Here is an 11,855-nt window from a genome sequence, read left to right on the forward strand (position 1 = left end):
GATGCAAAGAGAAGGTGCCTGCAAGGTGGACAAGGCTTCCAGAAACAGCCAGAAAGGACTGAACCAACTACTCTGGCTTTTTGGGCTCCTAAAAACTGTCACCCTGCCAGGGGCTCTTCCCTCAAAAATGGAGGGGAAGGGGCATGTCTTAAAGAATACTCCACCCCTTAAAAAAAAAAAAAAATTTAAAAATTTAAAAAAAGAATACTCTACCCCTCAAGTACCCAGAGGATTTTACAATATTTTCAATTCCTTCTTTCCTTGCTTCCTTGTTCTTTCCACTCTACCATCCTTTCACAAGCCTTTATGGGCATCTACTGTGTGTTGTGCCTTGAGCTTGGTAACAGAGGGCCTTAAAGATAAGTAAGACACAAGGGCGCCTGGATGGCTCAGTGGTTAAGCGTCTGCCTTCGGCTCAGGTCATGATTCCAGGGTCCTGGGATTGACACCCGCACTGGGCTCCCTACTTGGCGGGAAGCCTGTTTCTCCCTCTCCCCCCCCCCCCCCCCCCCCCCCCCCCACTGCCCTCCGTCCCTCCCCCACCTGGGCTCTCCCTGTCCAAAAAAAAAAAAAAAACTTAAAAAAAAAAAAAAAAGATAAACAAGACAAACCTTGCCTTTGAGCAGTCCCCAGACTGAGCTGAGGCATAAACACATGTAGGGCATGCCTAAGGCATGCCATCCAGGAATGCAGGCAACTTGCTGCAGGGTTCAAGGGAGAGAGACTGAACTCACACTGAGGTAGGGGAGGTGAGGAATCTGGGAAGTCGGTCATCTGTGAGGGAACCCACTAAACATGGGCTGAGTTTGTACTCAGAGAATGTCAAGTTCTTCCATGGAGAGGCACTGGCTTGAGTCAAGGCATCCACATGGGGGACACAGGCATGTGGAGGAGACAGGAGTAGCTATCTGACAAGATCATGGGCTACACCACACTGGGAAATGACCTGTAATTTGCTGGGTCAATGCTGGAACAATGTCCAGACACAAGGAGGGCTGGAATGTTACCCTCAGTAGTACGTCCTTATTCTGCAGGCAAAGGGGAGCCGCTCAAGACTTTTGCAGAGTGGAAACACACACATGGGGCTGGGAGATTCATTTTTCATTTCCTGATGCCATCTACTTAATGTTGTTTTTATTTTTTTTTTTTAGATTTTATTTATTTATTTGACAGACAGAGATCACAAGTAGGCAGAGAGGCAGGCAGAGAGAGAGAGAGAGGAAAGCAGGCTCCCTGCTGAGCAGAGAGCCTGATGCGGGACCTGATCCCAGGACCCTGAGATCATGACCTGAGCCAAAGGCAGCGCCTTAACCCACTGAGCCACACATGCGCCCCTTAATGTTGTTTTTAAATGGCCCATGTCAGCCCATGGGGCATCGCTGGATTAATGTCTGTACTCTACATACTTCAGCATAAGAAGTTAGGTGATACTACTTCCTTAGGTCAGATATAGGTATTGCCTATTTTTTTTTTTAACATCTCTTCCTTAGTTAAGTAGCAATTCTCAGCATTTTCTCTGCCACAACTCACATGATGAAGTTCACACACCCCACTTGGACCTGTCTGCATTTCCCACACTGGGGCTGTGATCGCGCCCCACTTCCCATGCTCAAAACACATCTTCAGATGCACATGACTGAAGATGACATTGCTGTGGGGACAACCTGGATCTAATTATAACGAAAAAGCAATTATTCTCAAACTTCCACATCTAAGGGTTATTTCATGAAATTTAGCAATACAGCTTATAACAGGTCATGTGACATTTCACTGTGTCTTGTCTCTGCAACTAAAAATGCCAAACTAAAGACATATTTCTTTCTTTTTTTTTTTTTTTAAGATTTTATTTATTTTTTTGACAGAGAGAGAGAGATCACAAGTAGGCAGAGAGGCAGGCGGGGGGTGGGGGAGAAGGCTCCCTGCTGAGCAGAGAGCCAGTGCGATGGCTGGATCCCAGGACACTGAGACTATACATGACCTGAGCCGGAGGCAGAGGCTTTAACCCACTGAACCACCCAGGCACCCCTGAAGACTATTTGTAAGGGTGCCTGGCTGACTCCGTCAGTAGAGCATGTGACTCTTGATCTCAGGGTTGTGAGTATAAGCCCCATGTTGGGTGTAGAACTTACTTAAAAATAAAACAAAATAAAGACATATTTCTAAATCTGCTATGGTTATCCTCAACACTGGGAGTGTAAATGTTTAACCACTGTAAATTGAATAACAAACAATGATTCATTTATTTTCTGAACATTGAGTGTAAATGTTTAACACTGTAAGTTGAATAGCAAACAATGATTCATTCATTTTCTGAACTAATTGTTCAGGAATTTCCCTAATCCCTTTATTAAATGATTTCCATTTATAGCACCAGTTGTCCTCACTACCCACCCTACCAGCTGTTATCCGATTTAAGGCCACAGTGTGTTGGTGTTTAAGCCACATTAATCCCAGTATTCCCACAGGCCTACATAGTATTACAGTAGCTAAAAGCCCAGCTGTCTCCAGTGGACCTGAAGCTCCTAACTGCTTTAATTTTCAAAAAAGCCTGACTGACATTAATTTCTTTTAAAGTATTCTACTTTTTCTTATGTTCTTAACTTTGTTTTTTTCCTATACAGGAATGCATGATCTCCTGGGCACTTTAAACTCTTGCAACAGAATAAGGATCCAGTTCAGTTTCTATTTATAGAAATTTTTTTTGTAAAAATCCACTATCCTTGGGGCGCCTGGGTGCCTCAGTGGGTTAAGCCTCTGACTTCAGTTCCAGTCATGATCACAGGGTCCTAGGATGAGCCCCATTTCAGGCTCTCTGCTCAACAGGGACCCTGCTTCCCCAGCTTTCTCTGCCTACTTGTGATTTCTCTCTGTGTGTCAAATAAATAAAATCTTTTAAAAGAATGCACTATCCTTGATCCTTCTTTTTTCTTTTTTAAAGGATTTTATTTATTTACTCGACAGACAGAGATCACAAGTAGGCAGAGAAGCAGGCAGAGAGAGAAGGGGAAGCAGGCTCCCCACTGAGCAGAGAGCCGATGTGGGGCTCCATCCCAGGTGCCCCTATCTTTGATCCTTCTTAACATCTTCTGTGATGAGTTGGATTAATATGCAATTCATCTTATTGGTTGTGATAGGCTGAATGATAGCCCTCCAAAATCCCCAAAGGCCCCCCTAAAATTCCCAAAAGCCCCCCACCCCGAGCCTGTGAATATTTTATACTACATGGCAGAAGGGATTTTGCAGATATAATTAAGATTAAGGACTTTGAGAAGGGGACACAATCCTGAAGTATCCCGGTGGGTCCAATGTAATTACAAGGTTCCTTTTAAGAAGGAGGCAAGAGGTTGGGGGGCGGAGGGGGGGGGAGACACTATGCTGCTAGCTTTGAAGATAGAGCCCAGGAATACAGGAAACCTGAAGAAACTATAAAAGTCTAGGAAACATAGCTTTATGGACCCATTTTAGATCTCTGACCTTCAAAAGTGTAAGATAATAAATTAGTGTTTTGAGGGTGCGTGGGTGGCTCAGTGGGTTAAAGCCTCTGCCTTCAGCTCAGGTCATGATCCCAGGGTCCTGGGATAGAGCCCCGCATCAGGCTCTCTGCTCTGTAGGGAATCTGCTTCCTCCTCTCTCTCTCTCTCTCTCTGCCTGCCTCTCTGCCTACTTGTGATCTCTGTCAAATAAATAAATAATCTTTTAAAAAATTTGTTTTTAAGCCACTAAAATTTGTGGTAATTTGTTATAGAAATGGTAGGAAGGGAATACATTGGTTCATTATTACAAGCACTTTTCTTCCTGGGTAATCACATGTATATTCCTGTTTTTTACCTATTAGTTTCTGGATCTAATCAGTTTCTGGATCTAACCCTTCTCAGGTCCCAGAACCAGACTGATTGTTTTGAAACTGATGGACGGATACCATTTCTTGTATTAAAATTAAATATTATTAACAGGACGGACAAGAAAAGAAGTAATTAAGTAGGCAATGCTGGACCCCACTTTTCAACACAGTGAAAAGTGATGGCTGGACAAGATCCCAGGAATCTCAGTCCTGCCCTATGATTTGTCTGTGTATGACGTGGGCATGGTCTGTCACGTCACTAAGCTGTTTCTCAATCTGTAAGAGAGGATTGAATAAACTCAATGGATCTCAACCTTCTTCTGGGTTGAAAGTGATTTCAAAAGTGATGCAAACTATAGATTTTCTCTCCAGAAGTAGAAAGCATGGATGCACATCCACATAAACTTTGATCCTCTAAATACAGGTCTCTCCCTAGCTAAGGATCCATGAACCCAAAAGCTAGATGCGCTCTAAATTCATGATGTCTAAGATTGCTAAAAAAAGAACCACTACACAGTATTTTTGGCTCCTAGAACTGCTTGTGAGCACCATTTCCATGCCCTTTCTTGTGTTTAATGCTAAAATAAAATAATAATCAGAATAAGCTCCATTTCTATATTAGCCGAGCACCCCTCTGGTGCTGCACTGGAGTCCTTCACATGTACTGAAGAAATCATATAACCCGTAGAATCTCATGCTAGAGGGGATCGTCAGGGCCAAATGACCCAATTACCCTCTATTGCCTGACTCCTCATGGACATCATCTCTGCCAGGTTGCCATCAGGAACAACACAACCTTGAAAATAGCCTTTCTATCTCCAGACAGCACTGGCAGCCCTGGTCTCGTTTAGGCAATAGAGGCTCAGTGTCAAAGGCCTAAGCTTATAGGTGACCTAGGAAAAGGTTTGGGACTTATAATACTTTTGAATAGTCCTAAAGTTTTCTTAAAACAAACAAAAAATGAAAAATGCCAAATGGAAATTAATAACAATTCCAATAGCAAAGTTATAAAACTCCATTCCAAAACGGTAAGCAAAAACTACATTTTGATATATTGTGGTAGGTATCTCTAAAGGTAAAGGTTTCCAGGGCCTACTTAGTTCTTAGATGGCTTGAACTCTAACCAGCACTACCCCTTCCACACTTCATTTTGACCCGAAATACGACTCTGTAACTTTTGCTCAGGGTGCTTGGTTCTCACACTTCTGTCAATTGAAAAAAAAAAAAAAAAAAAAAAAGTTCAGAACCCTCTTTCTTCCAAACAACAGTCCATTATTTGTAGATGGCTATTAAAAGAAGCTCTCCAATATTACTATAAAGCATGTTTCAAATTCCTATCCTGGTCAAATCTGATTCTGTGCCAGATTGGCCCTGAATCTATTTGGTTGTGGGTTTTGTTTTAAATGATGATGGTGATGGCAATGATACAATTCTATTCACAGTGTGGTAAGGCGTGCCCCATGGACCTTGGTCTGTAGGTCAACTAGGTTAACCAACTGATTTTATAGTTTGAAAAGGATGGAGGCTTTACTTCAGAGAACTGGAACAGTCCTTCCAAGACAAAGCAGCAAAAAAGATAAGGCCTTAACTTGCTGAACGCCTGAGTCGCTCTTAAGGCTAAAACCACTTATCTTCTCATTCCCCTCGACCTAAATAAGCTATAAAAAGGAAAGTGAAAGAATGCAATGACAATAAGTAACTAAAATAAAAATAAACTTTAAAAGAAGCTTAGATATCATTTTAAAAGATATATGTAAGATAGAAAAATGAATAGTTTTTAAAAAATAAAAGACATGAAAATTAAAGAAAGTCAAAAGTAACTGAGGACAAGGGGTGCCTGGGTGGTGCCTCAGTTAAGCATCCAATGCTTTTTTTTTTTTCTTTAAGATTATTTATTTATTTATTTGAGAGACAGAACCAGCAGTGGGGAAAGGCGGAGCAGGAGAGAGCATGAGAAGCAGACTCCCTACTGAGCAGGAAGTCCAACATGAGGCTCGATCCCAGGACCCAGAGATCGTGACCTGAACCAAAAGTAGTTGCTTAACTGACTAGCCACCCCGGTGCCCAAGGCATCTAACTCTTGAACTCAGCTCAGGTCTTGATATCATGGTTTTAAGTTCAAACCTCACATTGGGCTCCACACTGGGCATGGCGTGTACTTAATAAATAAATACGTTGATTAATTAATTAAAATAGAAGTAACTGAGAATTACAAAAGAGGTATAATCAAAAGAGGTAATAAATCAAAATGATGTGGAAGGAGTTAACCAATTTTGAAGTTCTGAATGAACTATGACCTCTATATGAGCTACACATATAGTTTTCAAATGAGGGCATCAAAAGAAAATAGACAAATCACAAAAGAAGGAAGGTGATCATCAATAAATGTATTTTTTACAAACCTTTCACCTCCCTAATAATACAAAGATTGAAAACAAAATAATACTAAAAAAGTTTTTATAGATAAAATATAAAATACAAAGTCAAAGCTCTCTGTGTTGGCCAGTGCTGGGATAAGAAGGCAAATGCTGTATCGCTCGTGAAGAAAACTGGTATAATAATCCTCTTTGGTGGGGGTGATTTGGAAAACTATATTAAGAACCTTAAAACTGTCTTTTGAATACAAAACACATCTAGGAGTTTATCTTTAATAAATAATCAGAGATGTATGGAACGATCTATTAGGAAAAGGAGGAAACAACCTTGATCTCCAAAATACGGACCATGCTGAAGTGATACGTAACAGTCAATAAAAGGAATACAATGTAGTCATTAAATATGCTCTAGGAGGATAATAATGGTTTGAAAAGTTGCTCACAACATATTTTAGGATAAAGAAGTTACATAAGAACCCACTTTTGGGAAAGGAAGAAATGTGTACATTAATTACATTGAATCTAAGATACTGTCAATTATTAAATATATCGTTTTTTTGCCATTAGGAAACAAACAAACAAATGCTCCCAATTAAACCATGAGCCACAGATTGTAGGATACATCATGACTTCAGAGATGTCAAAATTAAATATGTATCCTAGAATTAATAAAATACTATGTGTCATATTCCTTTCATTGTAAAATAAGTCTGTTAATTTTAGGGAAGCATTTTACGATCAAGGTATACATTCAGGGTAGTGTTTCTCCCACCACCACCACTCACCTACAAATCATTAGGATCAAGAAAATATTCGATATGGATCATATCTGCATAAAACATTTGTAAGGAGTCAATTATACTTCACTTAAAACAACACAAAACAATCACAATCATAAGGATATATGCCAGAATATTAACAGTAGTTTTCTCTGAATGTTAAGGTTGCAGAGAATTTTTATTTTCTTACTTTGGTTTTCCTATAATTTCTGTATTTTATAAAAAAGCTTAAAAATCTGAACAAGGCAAGACCATGAATTCCCAGATTAGTCCAATCTCATGTAGAAATAAGCAGGATCACCCAAGCTAAGGTATTTAAAGCCCTCCCGAAAACTGGGCACACTCAGAGTAGAAAGCACGAGGAGTCGAGAGCAACTAGCAGTTCATCTACCACCCTTGGGGGTTCATCCACTTTAAAAGACCGTGCCCATGAAAGACAGCTCCTTGGTACATTGATCTTACCCACCTACTTCACCTTCATCCCTTTCCAACACCCAGTCAGACCCCTAAGAGAGATGGCAAATAGCTCTTCTTTTAAATGCCAGTTTTGATGGATTAGTAAGGGCTTCTTGGAGCACCCTGATAGGAAAATTCCTTAGGCTAAGTTGGAGTTCAGGAAGGAGTTGCCCAGTTGATTAACTATACCTGGAAGGGATCTCAGTAGTCTAAGTATTACATATTTGCCAGCCCTGAAAAGACCGTCTCTACTTTATTCTTGCTCCTTTATATTTAAGGAGACCACCTATTTTTCCAACCAGTAAAATTCAAAAGATCCTAACCAGACTAAGGACTATATTATAAGGGCCTGGATTGTTGCTGTTAATGCTAAACTAAGTCCATCCTAACCAAGACAAGGCAAACTTGCAAGACAGCCTCACACACTATGGCATTATATTTTAAAGCTGAATATCCCATACTTTATGATCAGGTAATTTTCACTCCTAGGATACACACATTATGTATCTGTTTACCAAGAAATAAAATTAAAAAATGTCCATTGCAACCAATGGCAGAAGAATAGAAAAATAAAGTGTGGTACAAACCGACACTTCAGTTACACAAAACCATATGGATGAATAAGAAATCTAACATTGAGTGAAAGAAGCAAGTGGCATAAAGTCATATGTGATATTATACCATTGTTTCAAAGATCAAAAATAAAACACAAAAACTAAATTATAAATTGTTTAGGAATAGGTACACATGTGATAAAACTATTAGTCAAAAGCCAAGGGAATAATAACATAAAATTCAAAATACTAGTCACCTTTGTGACAAGCCGGGGATTGGATAGGGAAAGATAAAGATGCAATATAATGGCATGCTCTAGTTAAGCAGGATGATGGTTTCATGGGTGCTCATTTATTATGTTTCCTAGATGTTCATTTATTGTTACGTTTCATAACATTCATACATATAATATATGTCATGTATTGTTGGAAAGAATTTTCATTTAATATAGCACTCAACTAAAAATAAAATCTTTCCTCCTGTTTATGTTTGGAGGGTAGGGTAGAAAGCCTGGCTTGCAATAACATGGATTAGAATGTGCCTCTTCTGTGAGTCACTCAGTCCTACCTCCCCACTTGGGTTTCTCTTCTCCAGCGGCTGAGTCTCACCAGGAGGCTAAAATGGGAGGACATCATGGACAAAGGTTTCCTTTGCTGCCTCTCCAGGCTATCCCAGTACACCCAAAGAGCAGCCCCTTTATCTTTGCAGGGACAAATTTGGGAAAAATCACTTTTTAAAAGTATCTCTTCTAGATTTTTTTCAATCATTTTAAAGATCATTTACCTTAATAATCTCAGTTTTTATTATTATAATAGTAATATAACATTTTGTTAGCATGTTATCTCAATGTACACTAAAGTTGTTTTGTAGTTACAACTTCAAATGAATGATGATCTATTTATGGTAAGAAACACATGTAAACATCCCAAATGTTCAGTCATAAGGAAGTGGTAGGCAGCCATTAAATACTATATTATGAAGGGAACTTAGTATCAAAGAAGCAGCTAAATTATTAAATGTAAAACATCATTGTTTCTATAATAAGATCCCAGCTGTGTAGTAAAAATGAAACCTATGTTTTAAAATAAGCTGGAAGGACATATACAACAATGTTGTGTGAAGATACGTATTTTTTCTTCTTAGTTTTCCTTTTTTTTTTTTTAAGATTTTATTTATTTATTTGACAGAGAGAGAGCACAAGCAGGGGAAGCAGCAGAGGGAGAGGGAAAAGCAGGCTCCCCATTGAGCAGGGAACCCAACCTTGGGCTCAATCCCAGGACCCTGAGATCATGACCTGAGCTGAAGGCAGAGGCTTAACCCACTGAGCCACCCAGGTGCCCCAACTCCAAACACTCTTAAAAGGGATACTAATTGGCTATTAGGAAACTGGAGGCACCAATGGAAGTATCCTATATAAGGCAATGCGACCATTCAGTGGTAGCACCAAGATCAGAGTTGAGAGTTTCCCAGCTTTTCAGTCTTAATTCCAAATTCAAATGACTCCTCAAGTGCACTCATCTCCAGCCATGAAACATACACATGTAAATTAATCAAGTAAGATAAGCTCCCATTGAAGAGGTATTACTGTCACCTCAGCCCCCTTATAGTCCTCAGGTACAGTCAGCCATATATTCCATTCACTGCCTTCTCCCTGAAGGTCCTTACACAGGAGAAATGAAAATCTGAATACTAATCAAATTATCTCTGAAAAGCAGTGCCCATTCTCAGGATGGTAAGTACACTCAGCCAACCACAAAGCCTAGATTGTCAGAGGCCATCTTGATTCAGACCATACTAATGTCAGACAGATCACCCCAACTTTGGGCTTGGAGAATATTGTTATAATTTAATCACTTGGCAGTTTGGTTTTTTTTTTTTTAATAAAGATTTAATACTAATTTAAAAGTTTGGTAGTCAAGTAGAGACATGGTTGTGGAAAAATGGGGATGTAAATTTAATGCAGGTGCTTTGGAGAGCCTATTAAAATAGAAATAGCACTCTTTATGGCACAATTCCTCTTCTAGCCATATATCCTGAAGAATAACCACACACGTGTACAAGTGAGCATGGTCAAGGATTTTAACTGCAGAAATGTTTGTTTTTATGAAAAACTGGAAACCACCAAATGTCTCTCAAAAGGGAAGTGGATAGATAAGTTTTCATGTATTTATAGGGTAGAATATCTGCAGCAGTTAAAACTGGCAATCCACACAGCATATGGATCAACATGGATAGATCTACACATGGGTAAAAGAAACAGATCTTCAAGGATTTTAAATAATTATCTATAGACTTAGAGTTTCCATAGACATATCTAAAACATGTTGTTTAGTAAAAAGAGTAAGTTCTAGAATGACATTTGAAGTATAACACCACCTCTGTTAAAAAAAAAAAAAAGACAAACTACAGCTATACATTTCTGATAAATGCAGATATACGTGTATCATAGTACAAGAACATTCTTGAAGGAAACACATTAAAATCGTAACAGGTATTACCTCTGAGGAAAGACAGAGATGACTGGGGTTAGGGGTGGGAGACATAAAAAGGGCTTTCAGTTTCATTGGTGATACTCTAATTTTTCAAATGTAAATGGATTCCAGTGTTGTGTATTTACAACTGATTTTTTAAAGTCTCTGCAATTACTTTATGCTCTAATATACTGATTTTACTCAAGAAGCTAAAAATATGGAGCCTTCTGTAAGAAAATGTTTCCTACAGCACCACACCCACCTTTCCATTCCCCTTCTCTCTGCCCTTCCCACATACAGCACACCCACTCAACCAAGTTCAACGGGACTGTGAAAAAGTGCCCCAAAGCCTTTGTTCAGGGACCAGAGTAAATCACATTAGCAATGACTCTTTGCAGAAAAATTGATGCCAGGCAACAGCTGTCAGAAGTGCCATTTTGTTAAAAATAATCACATGGATTCTATCCCTTTCCCTGATGATTTTGAGAGCAAAGGATTTTAGACCCACACCAACAGAGAAAAGGCGACACTGCCCCACATTTCATACCTGTCAAAAACCACTGCGGAATAAGCCCGCTCAGCAAAGATGACATCCGCAGCCCAGAACTCCTTAGTGGCCTTCAGACCTCTGCCCTTGCCCTCCGAAGTGAAGACCTCCACGTTCTCCATGCTCCCTATTGTCATCTCAGAGTCCTTTAGGCCGCTCGGTGGGTATTTCACACTCAGCCAAGTCCCTTGTCCTTGCTATTTCAGCACCTTCAGCATCCCAAAGAGCAAGCCTATAAATGGACAAGCACCTCCCCTTCCCTACCCCCTCTCAGCCACTGGGGCCTCACCTCCCCCTCTGCCGTGTTTCCTGGAGGTGGGAATGGGGCAGGCAAGATGACAGTGATCTGACAAGGGTCTCATTCATCACCCAGCAAAGCTGACAAGGCAGAAATGACCATGGGCTGGTGTGCCCCTCGAATGGGGACTGAAAACTTTGAAAAATTCCTTTCCAAGAAGCAGATCAGTTCCGGATGGCGGTTGTACTCAGCTTTAGTTGGAATAGGGAGCACTTGGTCAGTAGGGTATTTTTAGCAGCCAGATGCCTCTGTCAATCCAAAGCAGACAGCTGAAATGGTCCAAGAGAAGAGGTGATGCTTGCTGCTCTGGGAACTTTCAGCTGTCAGGCTTATACCTTCTCAAGTGTGATAGACCCCTTGTCTCCCTCCCTCCTCCCCCACAGGCAGACTGTTTGCAGAATATACCAGATGCCAAACTAACCCCCTTGGCAGATACATAACAGTACTATTTAGGCTCCTGGAGGCATCCCTCTTCTCCAGTACTATCTGGTGCTCCCACAGCACCCCCACCCAGGGCATGGAGGTCTGGGAGC

At 40.3% G+C, this 11,855-nt stretch overlaps 1 protein-coding gene across 2 annotated transcripts in view; it reads right to left on the reverse strand.

The window, feature by feature from the left end:
- The window catches only part of SMYD1 (SET and MYND domain containing 1), a 41,537-nt gene extending 29,928 nt beyond the window's left edge, over positions 1-11,609 (reverse strand). Inside the window, exon 1 of one of the 2 annotated variants that reach the window (XM_059405646.1) lies at positions 11,025-11,609. In XM_059405646.1, the coding sequence (XP_059261629.1) occupies positions 11,025-11,161 (137 nt within the window). In that variant the 5' untranslated portion in view covers positions 11,162-11,609. The remainder of the gene's footprint in view (positions 1-11,024) is intronic. The other variant, XM_059405645.1, reaches the window with a different exon arrangement.
- Positions 11,610-11,855: the final 246 nt, after the last annotated feature.

This window comes from Mustela nigripes, chromosome 7, assembly GCF_022355385.1.
Source record: "Mustela nigripes isolate SB6536 chromosome 7, MUSNIG.SB6536, whole genome shotgun sequence".
Lineage (NCBI taxonomy): Eukaryota > Metazoa > Chordata > Mammalia > Carnivora > Mustelidae > Mustela > Mustela nigripes.